This window comes from Haliotis rufescens, unplaced genomic scaffold (genome assembly GCF_023055435.1).
Source record: "Haliotis rufescens isolate VD_foot unplaced genomic scaffold, xgHalRufe1.0.p SCAF_17, whole genome shotgun sequence".
Lineage (NCBI taxonomy): Eukaryota > Metazoa > Mollusca > Gastropoda > Lepetellida > Haliotidae > Haliotis > Haliotis rufescens.
In genome coordinates this window covers 26,400,136-26,418,143 of record NW_025963857.1, presented here as the reverse complement: position 1 = coordinate 26,418,143, position 18,008 = coordinate 26,400,136, and the positions used below count along the sequence as shown (strand labels likewise).

Here is an 18,008-nt window from a genome sequence, read left to right as displayed (position 1 = left end):
AATAGTATGTTGTTTCTGTTGCATGAGATACTTGACACAGGCTTTGTAATACCTGGCTCTGCTCGTAATGGATGTAGTTCTACTTACACTAGTTAGCCGGAGAGCAAGTGTATGTTGACAAGCACTATATGTTGTCATGGCAATGTCAAGTTGTTGCATGGGTGTCCTTTTGTTCATTTTGTAGAATTATGTTTTTATTGTTTTCCTATAGTTTTGAGTCAAAATGTTTCTTGTACTAATGTTATCACTTAAGTGAAATGACAGTTTGTGAATTCTGAAAATGATAGATTTTCTGCAATGCTGTTGATAATTGCTTGAATCGTGTTTCTATTAAGGTCTTTATAATAAATCATATCGAAATGTATTGAAAAGATGAATTCTCATTTACAGTGGGTAATTGATACGAGAATAATAGCAGCCCTTGTTTCTGGTAGAGAATGGATATTGCGTTTTGTGGCTAATGGGAGGAACCAGATTGAGAACAGTGGTGTTAGGAAACTTTACTTGTAATACATATACAGGCTTTCAAATGTTTGTCTCAAGTCTTCACATCATGTGTATAGAGGACGAGAAACTGTAGTAAGTTTGTGTTGTGTTTCTGTCTGGTGCAGCTGCGAGTGAAGGCCCTCCATGACTACCAGGCCAACCGAGCGGACGAGTTATCCTTCCTCAAGGAGGCCATCATCACTAATGTCACCAAACAAGATGGAGGATGGTACAGTCACTTCGCTGATTATGTTCTGTCATGTTTGTTGTGAAAATCTGCAAAATTGCTGTTGTGGCGCCAAACAGTATTCGCTTAATCAATGTCCATCTTCCTGAGGCAAGAGCGTCCACTAGCCTTTTTATCAAAGTCTTGTTTCTACCCTTGTCACATCAAGCCCACTTCCCTGTGCTAAATATAATTGGACCTTCGCGCATATCGATAGTTCAATCAGAGAACGTTTCACAAAATCAACATCCCCGGCTGGAACACCTTCGTATGAAAGTGATTTACCGCTGCCTGTCTTTGTTGACATGAATATGTCTTATTCATCTTTTAAACCCCCCAACAATTGCCTGTGTTTTTGTGACAGGGATGAAATCGCGAATATTTTCGTAATGAGTACATCACTTGCTTGATAACAGTGTTAGAACCTACAACAAAACATAGCTCCTAATTGTACTCTGTACATCACTTGCTTGATAAGAGTGTTAGAACCTACACCGAAACGTCGCTCCTAATAAAGAAGGTGTTCATCCATATATCTTATCCTTTCTTAATTTGAGAACCAAGTAAATGGTTTAGGAAGTTGGTAACAATGTTGTTTTGAGACAGAAAATCCTAATGATATTTAATGTGTGCAGTTGTGTTTGGATTGCAAGTTGTGTCTGTGTTTGTCTGCACAGGTGGAGGGGGGATTATGGGACGAAGAAGCAACACTGGTTTCCCTCCAACTATGTTGAGGAGCTGGACTCCGAGAATGATTCTGCCGAGTCGGCACCTCTTGGATCTTTACAGCAGGGCTCTGTAGATGTCCAGGGATGTATGACAGGTGAGATAGACTGTACTGATTCCATGAAGATTGAAGTCTAAGATGCTGCAGTTAGCTGTGCAGAGTTCCGTCCCTAAGGCATACCAGCAACCTGTGATGGTGGATTTGACATGATTATGTATCGGGCTTGTTAGCACCATTCCCATGCTTGTGGGTTTCACCAAGTTTGTAAATTTCTAAGACCTGCATTACATCAGACTTTCCTCCCACATCAAGCTGACTCGCCATGATATGACTTAAGTATTGTACGAAAAGCAGTGTTAAATCCAACTCACTCAATCACACTCGCTTCAGGCTTGCCTCCAACATCAAGCTGATTCGCCATGATATGACTTAAAGGGGCACTGATCTAACGGACTGGTTGTTGCCTTTGTTATTGTTTTTTCCCCCGTGAGTACCCGGATGATACGCAACGCAACTGAGCGTGACCAGAGACTGGGGTACCGTCTGCAAGGACAGCTAAATAAACTTGGAGGCTGGAGGCAATATTTGTTTTACGCATTTTTGAACACTGATTGGTTAACTGTGATCTATAAAGATTTCGACAAAGGGCGCATGTTAATTCATTTCTTCAGCCTAAACAAACAGACAAAAAGAACAAGGGAGCTCATCGGATGTCGTCATTTGGAAATACCCCAGATGGTTATAGTTTAATACTAAAAACAGTATCAATGCAGTGAAAACATTTTCGGATTTCGGCTTGCGTCGATAATACGATTCCCCCTTTGTTGTCATCCACGTTTTCTCGTATAACCCTACACTTGTGTATTTGTCGTCATTCACTTGATGCTCAGTTAATGAATTTATTACAGGTACAATTAGTGGTAGCACCACTTATATTACCTGACAAAGGTTCCCATTTGGCATTTATTGTGTCTGGGGTAATTATTCAATCTAAATCCAGGTTTGAAGTGAGGTGAAATGTGTGTTATGTAATATGCACGTGGCAGCCCAGCAAGAGATGAATGATCAGTTGATTTACTTTTTTTTGTAAATCAACGGATCGTTCCTAGTCATCAAAGGATTAACAGAAAATACGTTGATTGATTAATCACTGTTATCTTGCACAGTGGATATGTCAAGAGTGAGTGTTTACATGTCAAGGTTTACTAAAACAAAGGGAATACCCAATCATGGCGCGAAGTGCCGAAGTAAAAACAACATACTTTGTTCAAAGGGTTAACTGATAATACGTTGATTGATTGATCATTGTTATCTATCACTCAATGGCATTTTTAGGAACCGTGGACGCTATGAAAATAGTTGTCACGTGGGCTTTCTCAGCCGACCATTGAGACTTGACACCTATGTAAAACACCTGAAACAATCCAAGCGATCAGTTGAGAAACGAACACGGGTATAATATCCCGAAACGATATATTTGATTGTTACTGAGACACGTGACATCGAATAAGTTTCTTTGTACAGCTGCAGACGAGTGGGATATTGTTCCTTTGTGTGGATATTCACGGATACATTCCTCGAACAAGGAAGCTGCCTAAAACTTATACACATAAATTTGGTAGGTTCTAATTATGATATCTGCATTTTGTTTTCCTTCATTTGAACCGATTCGTTCTTGTTTCTCTACGTCTTGGTTGGGAAATTCTTCAATGCGCGATAGTCGTTGTTGTCACAGGTCTTTTCCTTTGTAAGCGTGTATATATTACCGTCAATTTGTAAAATGTGATTCTCTCAGGCAATTTATAAAATGTGTAAATATTTCAGTCATTTTGACTAAAAAATCTGTCCAGATTGATCAAGACGATCAAAAGGGCCTACAAACATCACAACAGATTATTATGTATGATTAAAAGCCAAACAACTTAGAAATGTACTTTTCAACGTTACATTTTCAGTCTCTTGGTGATGACATTAAACATCAAAATGTTTGGAATTCGTTGTCATAATAATACAGATGGAAATGTTTTTCAGTCACTTTGTAAAATAACTCAATATTTAGACGTTTAATAAGTTTGTTACACATTTGACAGTACAAAAATATACACACTATAAAAAAAGCATATGCTCAGGTGAAATATATACTTTGTGTTGCAAGTCAAAATAGTGTAAACGAAAATCGCAAAATTACCAAGCAAGTGACTTATCAAAACTTCGTCACCATTACCGATGCTACTCACAAAGATACCTACATTTCCTTATTATCTCGAAAACTGTATTTCATTTTGTTGATCAATGTGACCATACGCCCTTATTACTACTACCCATAAAAGTGACTAATGCGCTAACGAATGGTGCAGCAGAGGTCGCGAACTAGTCTAGATTTCTGCTATACATCCGGGTACTCACTGGGAAAAAACAATAACAAAGGCAACAACCAGTCCCGGGGAATTGCGTTAGATCAGTGCCCCTTTAAGTATTGTACAAAGCAGTGTTAAACCCAACTCACTCAGTCACTCACTCGCTTCAGGCTTGCCTCCCACATCAAGCTGACTCGCCATCATTTGACTTAAGTATTGTACAAAGCAGTGTTAAACCCAACTCACTCAGTCACTCACTCGCTTCAGGCTTGCCTCCCACATCAAGCTGATTCGCCATGATATGACTTAAGTATTGTACAAAGCAGTGTTAAACCCAACTCACTCAGTCACCCACTCGCTTCAGACTTTCCTCCCACATCAAGCTGACTCGCCATGATATGACTTAAGTATTGTACAAAGCAGTGTTAAACCCAACTCACTCAGTCACCCACTCGCTTCAGACTTTCCTCCCACATCAAGCTGAATCGCCATGATATGACTTAAGTATTGTACAAAAGCAGTGTTAAATCCAACTCACTCAGTCACTCACTCGCTTCAGACTTTCCTCCCACATCAAGCTGACTCGCCATGATATGACTTAAGTATTGTACAAAAAGCAGTGTAAAATCCAACTCACTCAGTCACTCACTCGCTTCAGACTTTCCTCCCACATCAAGCTGATTCGCCATGATATGACTTAAGTATTGTACAAAAAGCAGTGTAAAATCCAACTCACTCAGTCACTCACTCGCTTCAGACTTTCCTCCCACATCAAGCTGACTCGCCATGATATGACTTAAGTATTGTACAAAAAGCAGTGTTAAATCCAACTCACTCAGTCACTCACTCGCTTCAGGCTTGCCTCCCACATCAAGCTGAATCGCCATGATATGACTTAAGTGTTGTACAAAAAGCAGTGTTAAATCCAACTCACTCAGTCACTCACTCGCTTCAGGCTTGCCTCCCACATCAAGCTGACTCGCCATGATATGACTTAAGTATTGTACAAAAAGCAGTGTTAAATCCAACTCACTCAGTCACTCACTCGCTTCAGGCTTGCCTCCCACATCAAGCTGAATCGCCATGATATGACTTAAGTATTGTACAAAAAGCAGTGTAAAATCCAACTCACTCAGTCACTCTCGCTTCAGGTTTGCCTCCCACATCAAGCTGACTCGCCATGATATGACTTAAGTATTGTACAAAGCAGTGTTAAATCCAACTCACTCAGTCACTCACTCGCTTCAGGCTTGCCTCCCACATCAAGCTGACTCGCCATGATATGACTTAATTGTCAAAGCAGTGTTAAATCCAACTCACTCACTGTGTATTTCAGAGGTGTCTGTGGGAAGAGGCCGGAGCTTTGCCTTCAAGATCTTCAGCCGGTACCAGGCCCACCCCCTGGAAGTGGCTTGTGAGACGGACGCTGACATGAAGGACTGGATGGAGAAGATAGCCCATTGTTCCTCCAGTGCCGTGCAGAGGGTAAGTTCAGTAGTGTTTCTCCCACTGCCGTGAGTTACCCGGATCTCTAAAACTCCTCGACAGAGCAGTAGGGTCTGAACTTAATGCCTAGTCCGGTTTTGGAGGCTGAAGTAATTTAGAGATATTTTTTTCAGTTATCAATAGTATTATATTCATTCATTCATTCATTCATTCATTCATTCATTCATTCATTCATTCATTCATTCATTCATTCATTCATTCATTCATTCATTCATTCATTCATTCATATTTTATTAATTCAACAGTTCATTAATCAATCATTCTAGTATTTAATTGATTATTGCTTTTATTAATTCATTAATCCATTAATTCATCATTTCATTCATTCATTCCACAATTTGTTCATTCTTTCATTTTTTTCCTTATTTATTTATTAGTTTGTTTAGACTTGTATGAATAATATATGTATCAGTTATTTGCATAGTTTGCATTGGAGAAGCTCTAACAACTTGCTCTGCAAGTAGCCTAGTGCATGTGTACTGGAATATGTTTTGTTGGTAGTGTTTGGAGCGTAGTTAGCAAGCACTACCTAACCTTTTGGATCTTATAACTGTTTACTGATTGTCCTCTGTTCCTTTTCAAAATTGAATTTGATAAGGAAATTTGTTTTAGTTTTGATCAAGTTTAGGGCCAAAAGTTTTGTATTTGGATGTCAATAGTTGCAGAACTTACTCTCACCGTTTTGGTGTCCAATATGTTTTGGTACATCTGAAGCCCCTATTGTTTTGAAAATGATATATTTTATATAAAAGATGATGTTTATGTGTTATAAAAGAAGAAAGTGAGCGTAGAGCTCTGCCCCAAATGTATATGCTTATATCTCTTAATGCTAGATAAATGTTGCAACTAATTTCAAGAGAATTAATTACACATGTTTATAACTAATAAATTCATTATCAAGCATTTCCTTAGAATATTGCCTTAGGATCATCAGTGATCATGGGAAGTAGCCTTTTTACACATGTGTACTGTGATTGAGGCAGGCTCACTGGTCAAAGGGAAGTAACTGTTGTCATGAAGCATATATTTCTCTCCCTTGTTTCCAGATGTCGAAAATAACTAAACATGACATTGAAAGGATGGTATGTAAGGGATTAACACTCAAGCTTTGTCCTATCATAGCTGAAAACAGGAAGGTTCTTACAGAGTTTGGAGTTCAGGAATGACCACTACAAGAATGGGTTAAATATTCAGTATTTGTTTGCATTATATTCAAGAAAAAAAAGATATTTAAATGCTTTGTCCACTCATTATACTGGAATATTTTCGAATTATGATTATGTGTAATTATATACTTTAAATAAGTAACTTACAACAATTTTAAGGAAAGAAAATAATTAATAACTTTTGATTGATATTTTAAGCCAGAGACTTGTAAGAGTGATGGTCATTTCCTGGTAAGCTCTTTAAGGGTCCTCCTTGTAACCTCTTCTTGCTTATTTTCATCATCTTGTCACGTATTGCACAGTTTGCAGATGTATCAACACATTAAAGTTTACCTTCATTTGCTGTGAAGCATACATGTAACTTCATCCTGTGTACTGGAGCCTTTATCCCTTCTTCATCAGCAGCACTTGATTTTCTTTAGCTCCGCAACTTGTCGTAAAGGCATCCTAGCATCCGCTGTTAATTGTTTTGTTTTGTATGATTTTTATGCACTGCGTTGATACTTGCCATGTTAGTGGTGCAGATAGGGATCAGTGGTTGTGGAAGAACGACCAGTGACAATCTAAGCTATGAATTGGTTGCTTTAGTGCATTTGGGTTTTTTAATGTCTCCCTGGATGAATTAATGGTCTGTTATCGATTCCAGATTTCATGTTTGGTAACAGTGGTCCCCAATGCTCCCCCCATGGGGTTCTGGGTTAGAATAGGTCCCCAGCAACCTGTGCTTGTCTCTCCGTGGGATTCTGGGTTAGAATAGGTACCTCACAACCTGTGCTTGGCTCCCCGTAGGGAGAACGGGTTAGAATAGGTTCATTGCAACCTATGCTTAGCTCCCTGTGGGGATTCCGGGTTAGAATAGGTCTCCAGCAATGTATGCTTGTCTCCCTGGGGGTCTTCCGTGTTAGAATAGGTCCCCAGCAACGTATGCTTGTCTCCCTGTGCATGTTCCGGGTTAGAATAGGTCCCCAGCAACGTATGCTGGTCTCCCTGTGGGGATTCCGGGTTAGAATAGGTCCCCAGCAACGTATGCTGGTCTCCCTGTGGGGATTCCGGGTTAGAATAGGTCTCCAGCAACGTATGCTTGTCTCCCTGTGGGGATTCCGGGTTAGAATAGGTCCCCAGCAACGTATGCTGGTCTCCCTGTGGGGATTCCGGGTTAGAATAGGTCTCCAGCAACGTACGCTGGTCTCCCTGTGGGGATTCCGGGTTAGAATAGGTCTCCAGCAACGTATGCTGGTCTCCCTGTGGGGATTCCGGGTTAGAATAGGTCCCCAGCAACGTATGCTGGTCTCCCTGTGGGGATTCCGGGTTAGAATAGGTCTCCAGCAACGTATGCTTGTCTCCCTGTGGGGATTCAGGGTTAGAATAGGTCCCCAGCAACGTATGCTTGTCTCCCTGTGGGGATTCCGGGTTAGAATAGGTCCCCAGCAACCTTTGCTTGTCTCCCTGAGGGGATTCCTTGCTAGAATAGGTCCCCAGCATCGTATGCTGGTCTCCCTGTGGGGATTCCGGGTTAGAATAGGTCTCCAGCAACGTATGCTGGTCTCCCTGTGGGGATTCTGGGTTAGAATAGGTCCCCAGCAACCTATGCTGGTCTCCCTGTGGGGATTCTGGGTTAGAATAGGTCTCCAGCAACATATGCTTGTCTCCCTGTGGGGATTCTGGGTTAGAATAGGTCCTCAGCACCCTGTGCTTGTGTCCCTGTGGGGATTCCTGTTAGAATAGGTCCCCAGCAACGTATGCTTGTCTCCCTGTGGGGATTCTGTGTTAGAATAGGTCCTCAGCACCCTGTGCTTGTGTCCCTGTGGGGATTCCTGTTAGAATAGGTCCCCAGCAACGTATGCTTGTCTCCCTGTGGGGATTCTGGGTTAGAATAGGTCCCCAGCAACCTGTGCTAGTCTCCCTACGGGGATTCCGGGTTAGAATAGGTCTCCAGCAAAGTATGCTTGTCTCCCTGTGGGGATTCAAGGTTGGAATAGGTCCCCAGCAACCTATGCTTGTCTCCCTGTGGGGATTCAAGGTTAGAATAGGTCCCCATTAACCTGTACTTGTCTCCCTGTGGGGATTCTGGGTTAGAATAGGTCTCCAGCAACGTATGCTGGTTTCCCTGTGGGGATTCTGGGTTAGAATAGGTCTCCAGCAACCTATGCTTGTCTCCCTGTGGGGATTCCGGGTTAGAATAGGTCTCCAGGAACGTATGCTGGTCTCCCTGTGGGGATTCCTGTTAGAATAGGTCCCCAGCAACCTATGCTTGTCAGATGAGTCAACATGCTGGTTCAGCTGATCAGAGTGTAGGACTTGGTTTCATGGTAGCCTGACAGCTTGACTCATGCTCATAATATCAATCACTGGATTGTCTGGTCCAGAATGGATTGTATGCAGGCCACTGTCATATTGCTGGAATATTGTTGAGCATGATGTCAATATGCGTCTTTGTAAAACATACCACCCCATGCTTCTTGTAACATTGAGGTGTAAATGGGATTGGGTTGTTCCAGGTGTAGTGAGTCGCACTATTGGAAACCTGGACAGAGTAAGTCCCATCTGTCATAGGGGCGGTCGGGTAGCCTAGTGGTTAAAGCGTTTGCTTGTCACGCCAAAGACCCAGGTTCGTTTCCCGACATGGGTACATTGTGTGAAGCCCATTTCTGGTGTCCCCCGCCAGATATTGCTGGAATATTGCTAAAAGCGGCGTAAAACCCCACTCACTCACTCACTCACCCAACTGTCATCTATTACTGGCAATGATTAAACTGGGGATAGGTGGGCCTATAGTTATGCCCTGTGCCCTGTTAGCAGCCACTGGATCAATTTACTAGGTTTGCAATTTGGATTTATATATGATTGTCAGAGGTTTTTTTAAATGTTGATGCACATGTGGCTGTTAGAAAAGTTCATACATGTAATCCATATGCCTTTTTGCATTCTCTAGAAATGTTTTGCCAAATCTTGCTTTGATATCTTGTGAAAACTTGATATGCCTCTTCATTTCCACTTCCACATTGACACTCTGTGTGTTGTGAGTGAGGATGATTCTTTCAATCTCTGACTTGTCTACAAGTATTTTACTGCTGTGTTTTTGCTCTTGTAGAGTATAATTATTTCTGTTTCGCAAAGCATGGATCTGCCTATGTGTTTGAAGAGCCCTTTCACTTAGTTTGTTGTTTGTTTGTTTGTTTGTTGTTTCACGCCGCGCTCAGCAATATTCCAGCTATTTGACGGTGGTCTGTAAATAATCGAGGCTGGACCAGACAATCCAGTGATTGACATCATGAGCATCGATCCACACAAATTGGAATACGATGAAATGCATCAAACAAGTCAGCAAGCCTGACCACCCGATCCCGTTAGTCGCCTCTTACGACAAGCATGGGTTGCTAAAGACCAATTCTACCCCGTATCTTCACGGGTCCCTTTCACTCAATAAAGCTACAGTAAACTATATTTATAACGGACACATTTATAACAAACTGACGGATATAACGCACTGTTCTTTTGATCCAGGCCATTTTCCATATAGTTTATCACATAAAGTTGATGCATATAACCAACATGCTCATGACGAAATAACGGATAAACATGATAAACAATGATAAAGCGAACTGACCTTGTGGTCCCGTGTGTACTCCGTCAACAATAATGTGTAAGTGTATAACGAACTGTTAATCCCTGAGCTGAGCTCCTCACGTGTCACCAATCTGCCTATCTGAACACCTGAAGGCAATTGATTTACTCTTAAGTACTGACACCATGTCTTCAAATTACACCCTTAATTAACAATAGTAACACAGTGATTGAAGTGGACATATTCTGTACATGTACAGTGCACACTTTTGTCATTTATAGAGTAAAATGATATATTACTTGCCCGTGAAGAGATCACCCGTTTAATAAACATACAGCTGTATTACACATTGTGTAATACCAAAACGCATGCTTATGTACTCTCGGAACACGTTTCACGAACAAATATTGAAAGCTCTCAACATCCCTTGGCTTATTCAACGACATTGCGTATGGAGTTGATAGATCACTGAGAGGAGCTTATGCACACTCGATGACCCCAGCAACCTTGTTGCTAGGCTGACGTCACATGGCATTGTTTCGCCGATGGACCTTGCAACAAAATTCCACAATTTACGTCATCGGGTATTGTGACGTGATTGTAAACTTTGAGGTGCAAGGCCCGTTCCACAAGGCGATCGTATTGTAGCGCAACGACAGTCGTTAGTCTAAGTTAAAGTATGTGAGTTGCGATTAGCCCTACGATAATTTTGTGGAACGGACGCCTGAATTCTAAAGGTGGACCGTTGTATGGTATTAAATTCATACGTTTCAACGTTTGACGTGTTTGAAGTATTATTCTGTTAAACTCAATTGGACTATGCCGTGGATCGTGTAGGTGTCAGCCTATTCATACTCAACAGTATAATTCTAAAAACGTTATCAATGGCAAGTAATAAATAAAATACTAAACTCGCTCCCGTGTAAAACCAATTTTATGAAACTCGTGAATAGTTGTGGTATCTGACGAGCGAAAGCGAGTCAGATACCACAACTATTCACTCGTTTCATAAAATTGGTATTACACGGGAGCGAGTTTAGTATTCTATATGTCACATGGCTTGATAAAAGATGTCTGACGGTCGAAATGCGTATAACGAACGACGGATAAAATGAACTAAAATAAGTGGTCCCTTTCAGCTCGTTATGACCGTAGTTTGCTGTGTATGAAAGAAATGTCTGAGCTGCATAGCAACAGTGAAGGTGGAATTCTTTCAGATTGTATGAATTAGCAAACTCTACCCAAAAGGAGGAGGTCGGGTAGCCTAGTGGTAAAGCGTTCGCTCGTCACGCCGAAGACCCGGGTTCGATTCCTGACATGGGTACAATGTGTGAAGCCCATTTCTGGTGTCCCCCGCCGTGATATTGCTGGAATATTGCTAAAAGCAGCGTTAAACCATCCACACCCACTCACACTCTACCCAAAAGACTTGTTTCCTTTGGTTAATATGACTGTTGTTATTAAAATGTACAGCATTGACTGTAGTGATAGATGTACTTAGCAGCCTTGTGAAATGGACCTGTTTAAGATTCTGTTCGACATTTTGATACTGCCAGCGATTTTTTTCGAATTGCCACTACATAACAGAGATTATTTTCCATTGACTTGGTTCTTTGGGGTTATTTTTGCCTATGTTAAAAAGTCAAGGGCAGGAGATGAAAAGAAAATCACTAGAAAGTTTATGGTTACAATTTCTCAGAAAGTATCAATGCATTTGTCATTACACTTAGTAAATACCTTTTTTAGGATGCAGCGATAGAAATTGGCAGTATCCCAATCATCCATGACAGGGGTTTTATCATATGTTATCGTTATGAGAACTAGTGGACTAAAAATGTTAGTTTCTATCTCAGGGATATGTCCCTGCTTTCAGGCTAAACTGAACCATCACCCCTTCAGGCATGAAACTTTATGCTTGCATGTATCTTTACATGTACTGTCAAAAGTCTGTCCACCCCAAAGGTCATCTGTAAAGTTAATGAGTGAGTGAGTGAGTTGGGTTTAACGCCGCTTTTAACAGTATTCCAGTTATATCACGGCGTGTCAGCTTAATGTGGGAGGAAAGGCCGAAGAGATGCAGGTCTTAGACCCTTACCACTTCGGTGAAACCCACGAGCACGGGTATGGTGCTGACAAACCTAGAAACATAATCGGGGCGAACCGGGATTCCAGACCACAATCATATGTTTCTGGCGTGTCCAAGGGACGCAACTCTGCACAGCGAATTGCGGCGCCTTAGATGACTGGGCCACCCGTGCCCCCTGTAAAGTTAATGGCAATACATGGTCATCTGTCATTCATTGCCAGAATTGGGGTATTTGTAGTAGTCAAGGTCCCTTATGCATCTGATTTTACACATGCAAGCGAATACCTCTTGATGTAACACTGAATATTTTGTAGTTTGAGACTATCCAGTGACTTATTACCAGTCCTTGGGGGCACGGGTGGCCCAGTCGTCTAAGGCGCCGCGATTCGCTGTGCAGAGTTGCGTCCCTTGGGCACGCCAGAAACCTATGATTGTTGGTTCGAATCCTGGTTCGCCCCGATTATGTTTCTAGGTTTGTCAGCACCATACCCGTGCTCAGGGGTTTCAACTAAGTGGTAAACGTCTGAGACCTGAATCACTTCGGGCTTTCCTCCCACATTAAGCTGACACGACGCGATATAACTGGAATAGTGTTAAAAGTGGCGTTAAACCAAACTCACTCACTCACACTTTTACCTGTCCTGAGACTGCCACCGTGTTCTAGTGGTAGAGAGAGCAGAAGGTTGGGGATTTGATCTCTGACTGTGTCATACCTATAGATGTTAAAAGATGGCACTTGTTACCCTGCCTGGCGCTCGGCATTAAGGGGCTTAAACAAGAACTGGTGGCCTCAGAGTCGGTATACTGTGTCTGAGTGGTGTATTCATGTTAAACTGTGGCAGGGGCCTAGCACTATAAAATTGCATCAGTCAAGACCAGTACAGGCACACACTTGATAACTGAATATTCATATATCAGACTTTGCTCTGTAATCTCAACTGAAGAAAGAGGAGTGTCATCTGCTCTCACATTTTTGTATGGTTCAGAAAACAATTATATTTACAATTGGCAAATTAATAATTAATTCCTAAAGTCAATCTTCTTATATTTTATTCATTAGTCTTTCTCCCAAACTAATATGCTTGTTATTATGGTAATAATTAATGGTGATGTTCATGATAAGACAAATTGCATGTAATTCAACTGAAACAATGACAAATTGACATGCTAGTTGTGTGGTTGCTGTGGTTGGTGGGATAAAACAGATCATTTGTGTTTCGTTTGGTTTTACAGTGTCTATGGAATATGACCTGGTTTTACAGTGTCTATGGAATATGACCTGGTTTTACAGTGTCCATGGAATATGACCTGGTTTTACAGTGTCCATGGAATATGACCTGGTTTTACAGTGTCCATGGAATATGACCTGGTTTTACAGTGTCCATGGAATATGACCTGGTTTTACAGTGTTCATGGAATATGACCTGGTTTTACAGTGTCCATGGAATGTGACCTGGTTTTACAGTGCCCATGTAATATCTATCACCTGGTTTTAGAGTGCCCATGTGATATGACCTGGTGGTACAGTGCCCATGTGATATGACCTGGTTTTACAGTGCCCATGGAATATGACTGTCCAACGCTGGTTTGCTTTGTACAGACTTGTCTGTTGATTCTATACCGACTGTGAGCCATAGGTTATCTTCCTGAGGCAGGGGAGTTAACTGGCTTAGTTAAAGAGAAAAGTTTCAACCCTTGCCGAACTAGGCTGCAATTTTGGAGTTATAATTTGGCTGGACAAACAAGTCTGTGCATAGTCCAATGAAAATTGCGTAATGAAATTGACTGCCGTGTAGATTTCGGTTGATTGCAGAATTTGCATAGAATGTGTACTGTCAACAGATATTTTCCAAATCTTTTCATGTTTTAAGTCAGGTGCTCACGTGATATGATGCAGTTCGCAAAAGAAAACATGTTTATTACAATATAGATCATGATTATCAATCAGATCATATTCTCTGGGTGCTACTATTTTGTTTGAAGCAAATGCAAGTGAATCTGATTGGTCAATAGGAGGAACATAGAAGGGACATTACTCGTAATAGCCACTGGTGGTGCTACGATCGACCCAAGAAATTCCAGCCTAGTTCGGGGGAGGTGAACACTGGTCTTTTACAGACAGTTAGCTTCCTTGCCTCAAGAAGATGGAAAGGGATATTGTTTTTATTTCAGCACTTGCCAGAAAAATGAAAAACAATCAAAAATTATAAATTATCTCTCACCCTAAGGACACTTGAGCATATTGTATTGTTGATGTGACCCAGTCATCTGCGGTGCCTCAATTCACTGTGCAGGGTTGTGTCCCCTGGCTGGGCCAGGATTATGATTTGCGAGATGTATGTACATTAGCATGTCAATCGATGTGTAAACATCACTGTGTGTTGCATCATGCGTAGAGAAGACATGGTTATTTTTTGGTTGTTGTGAGGCAGGGTGAGACCAACTGATATTATTGCATGATGCTTAATTAATCATTCAGAGAATAACCTACAAGCTACGAGGAATTATTGATTAGCTATCCTAAGAGAAGACCTTTCAATATTATATATACAGCTTTTCGCAAGCTCCGACGTTCATACAGTTTGGCCCTCACTCTATGAAGGCTCATACTCCAATGAACTCACACAAAGTGAAAGTCAATTCTTAAATATTTAGGAAATATGATCTGGATGTACGGTCAGTGTCCAACACTCCAGCTCCCAGTATATCACAATACGTACCACAGTACTGCTTCCTGTATCGCAATACATTGCACTACAATTCTTTAGCCAATACATGGTCCTAATACTCGTCGTTGTTATTAGCAAGCTCATCCTATGTTGTAGGTGGAAATGTTATATCTAGTTAACACTGTTGCGTCTAGGTCCAAAAATAGCAACAATTAACAGTACCAGTACATGCAACATTTCATGTCCTTCTCTGACGGTCACATTAAATGTCACGTTCATCTTGAGAACTGTCACAGGTTAATTACGCCTACGGCAGTCATAATTTTCTTTGATCCTATTACGTCGAGTAGATCCTTGCTGGAAGCAAGGAAACAGATTTGCTAATTTTTCAGTACTCAAATTCTCCTTCCCACATCCAACTATTCCTGATCAGATTAGTTTTCGCTGTAAAAGGAATCCTTTATCCTCCATCCTTCCATGTAAATTAAGTCACTTCAACTTTCACATTTTGTCTAGCTTTCATTTGATTGTATCTACACTCTGATTACACCAGATCAAGTGTCGGTACAGACATGTGAAACTGCTCAGGATGTGCAGAACAGTTTTAATTATTGTTTTTCTAGGGTCTGTTGTAGCTATTCATGTGATAATGTATCTTGAGTTTCTTAAAAACATTAACATTTCGTGTGACATGTGGCATTTACTAGTCCTTGTCATTTCCTTTTATTAGTTTTAACAAAGTTTATCTTCTTTAGAATGTTTTAATGGTGATGTCATGGAATAATGGATAATGGAATTTCTGTAGGTACAGTCGAACCCTGTTGTCTCTGACACTGAGCAGTCTTCTCCCCCGTTGTGTTGAACTCATAGGCCCATGAACTCTCACTACATTATTTACCATTATTTACCACCCAGGAATGTTTGTACAGGGAAGACAATGTTTGAAATATAATAAATTGCCAGGCTGCCATCGACCCATGAAGATTCCGGGGTAGAATAGGTCTGGGCAACCCATGCTTGTCGTAAAAGGCGATTATGCTTGTCGTAAAAGGCGACTAACGGGATCGGGTGGTCAGGCTCGCTGACTTGGTTGATACATGTCATCGATCCCAAATGCGTGGATGGATGCTCATGAGATCAGTCACTGGATTGTCTGGTCCGATTATTTACAGACCGCCGTCATATAGCTGGAATATTGCTGAGTGCGGCGTTAAACAGCAAACCAACCAACCAACCAACCAACCAGGCTGCCATCAGGACCCACAGACTTTACAAGCTGCAGGCCCTGACTGATCTCTTCAGGCCAACATTTAAAAAAACCTGCAGCGTATTTTCACAAATATATTGACACCTAAATTTACTGCAGGCCATAAGGACCAATATAAATTTGAAACTATGGCCCCGACCAGAGATCTACCTGTCACGGGCCTACGGGCAGGCGCTTATTTTGAACACTACAGGAAGCATCGCCTTCTCTGAAGTTAAATGCAACTCATGACTTGAGTCTAACTCAATATTTTTTATACACAAGTTAGAATTTGTATTTTTTTAATAGGATGAGTATGGATACATAAATGTAGATATGACAAATCCGTCTGATTTTGTTATTTTTTAAATGTAATGTAATGTTTTTTGCTTACTGTTGTCTGATGCCAGGGGCACTCTGTAATAAGGTCAATTCGGGTGTTTTGAACCCATCATTTGTCTGGCCCCTAGGAGTATTTCGACAACAGGGTTCGACTGTATACAGTTTCTAAAAAACTTGTAGAATGATTTTAACATGTGTGTGGTTATCAATAGTCATGCTTGAAGGTATTACCATTTTTCTGATTACTGTTTTAATTAATAGCACAAATTATACATAATATATGTATGAATATGAAAATGTTTATTGTGTGCAGAAAGAAATAACAGCATGTCTTGCATCATTTCAATGAGCAAAACAGTAGGTAGATGACAAGCATATCTCTTTGCAATCTGATGAAGCTCAGACAAAACAATTGTATTCCTGTATGCTTCCACTTACTTTCTTGCAGACATCCGAACAGAAGATGTTGGAGAGGACGATGAGAATAGCTAGGGAGTTTTCGGATCTCATAGTCTATTGCCGAGCCGTCCCATTTAACCCAGAGGGTAACAGAAGGAACAATATATGTCTTTGTAGTTTAGAAATTGTTTTAGTGGGTGAAATCAAAGAGGATATGAGAGCCAGTTGTATTTTATAGATGTAGGTGTGTTCGTTTTGGATAGAAAAATATACCTGAAATATCCAAAGCAAGTCTACAATACTTTGGCAAGTCTAGATTTCTTGAGTCTGAAAAATAATTCTGGGCTCCTTCATGAAATGACAAACGACAATCTGTAAAAAGTACTTCATTTCTGAAAGTTATTGTTTGTCTGTTGATGTATATGTAAATGTGATATAATTCATGGTTCTATGGTGCATACTTATGAATAAAGAGTACATTTTGATACTTTATGATAGACTAATTGAATTTTGCTCAATCAAAAAAAATCGAAAAAGATATTGTCTCCTTTATAACATGATGCTGCATAAAAGAAGAAACAATTCATTAATTTGATGTTGTGTCTTATTTTGGTGATCAACATGATCAATGCAGTTGTGTCAGAACCAAAATATACTTGTCTTTTTTTGTTTTTTTTGCTTAATATCTCAATTGCTAGTCAGGGAATATTCTTAAAGTACATCTATTTTAGTACTGTTTTAAGCTACATGTATATGAATTAAGCAATGGAAATATGAAGCTTGTTTTGTTTCTCTGAAATCATTCAGCTGTAAGCTTTCTTTCACAATGATTGGTAATTCTTGGCTGTTAATTTTGTTATAAAAAAGACAAATTTTAAATTTTGCAAGTTTGGTGAAGAATAATTACATTAATGGTATATTTTCAGAAATCCCTGGTCCATACTACGAGATGTCCTCATTTCCAGAGACAAAAGTTGAGAAATACATCAACCGCAGCAAAGCCAAATTTTTCCTCAGATATCCTTTCACAAATAATGCCCTTTCATCGGAGGGTTCATCTGAAAAATGTGAAGAAAGCAACTTAGATGAGTCCCTTCGGACTGGTGTTAGATATTGGCCAGCAATCTCATTGGCACATACATACATGTTGCGACCGCCTCCATGGTCTTGTGGTAGAGCATCCGCCCGGAGAGCCGAAGGTCCGGGGTTCGATCCCCGGCTGCGTCATACCAA

At 40.7% G+C, this 18,008-nt stretch overlaps 1 protein-coding gene across 5 annotated transcripts in view; it reads left to right on the top strand.

Annotated features, from left to right (window-relative positions):
- Window positions 1-18,008, top strand: part of LOC124138590 (1-phosphatidylinositol 4,5-bisphosphate phosphodiesterase gamma-1-like) — an 83,943-nt gene that overhangs the window by 52,196 nt on the left and 13,739 nt on the right. For 3 of the 5 annotated variants that reach the window (XM_046505320.2, XM_046505317.2, XM_046505318.2), the window contains 6 exons: window positions 612-715; window positions 1,390-1,535; window positions 5,133-5,281; window positions 6,349-6,384; window positions 16,825-16,921; window positions 17,702-17,792. In XM_046505320.2, coding sequence (XP_046361276.1) covers window positions 612-715; window positions 1,390-1,535; window positions 5,133-5,281; window positions 6,349-6,384; window positions 16,825-16,921; window positions 17,702-17,792 — 623 coding nt within the window. The remainder of the gene's footprint in view (window positions 1-611; window positions 716-1,389; window positions 1,536-5,132; window positions 5,282-6,348; window positions 6,385-16,824; window positions 16,922-17,701; window positions 17,793-18,008) is intronic. The other 2 variants (XM_046505319.2, XM_046505321.2) reach the window with 1 other exon arrangement.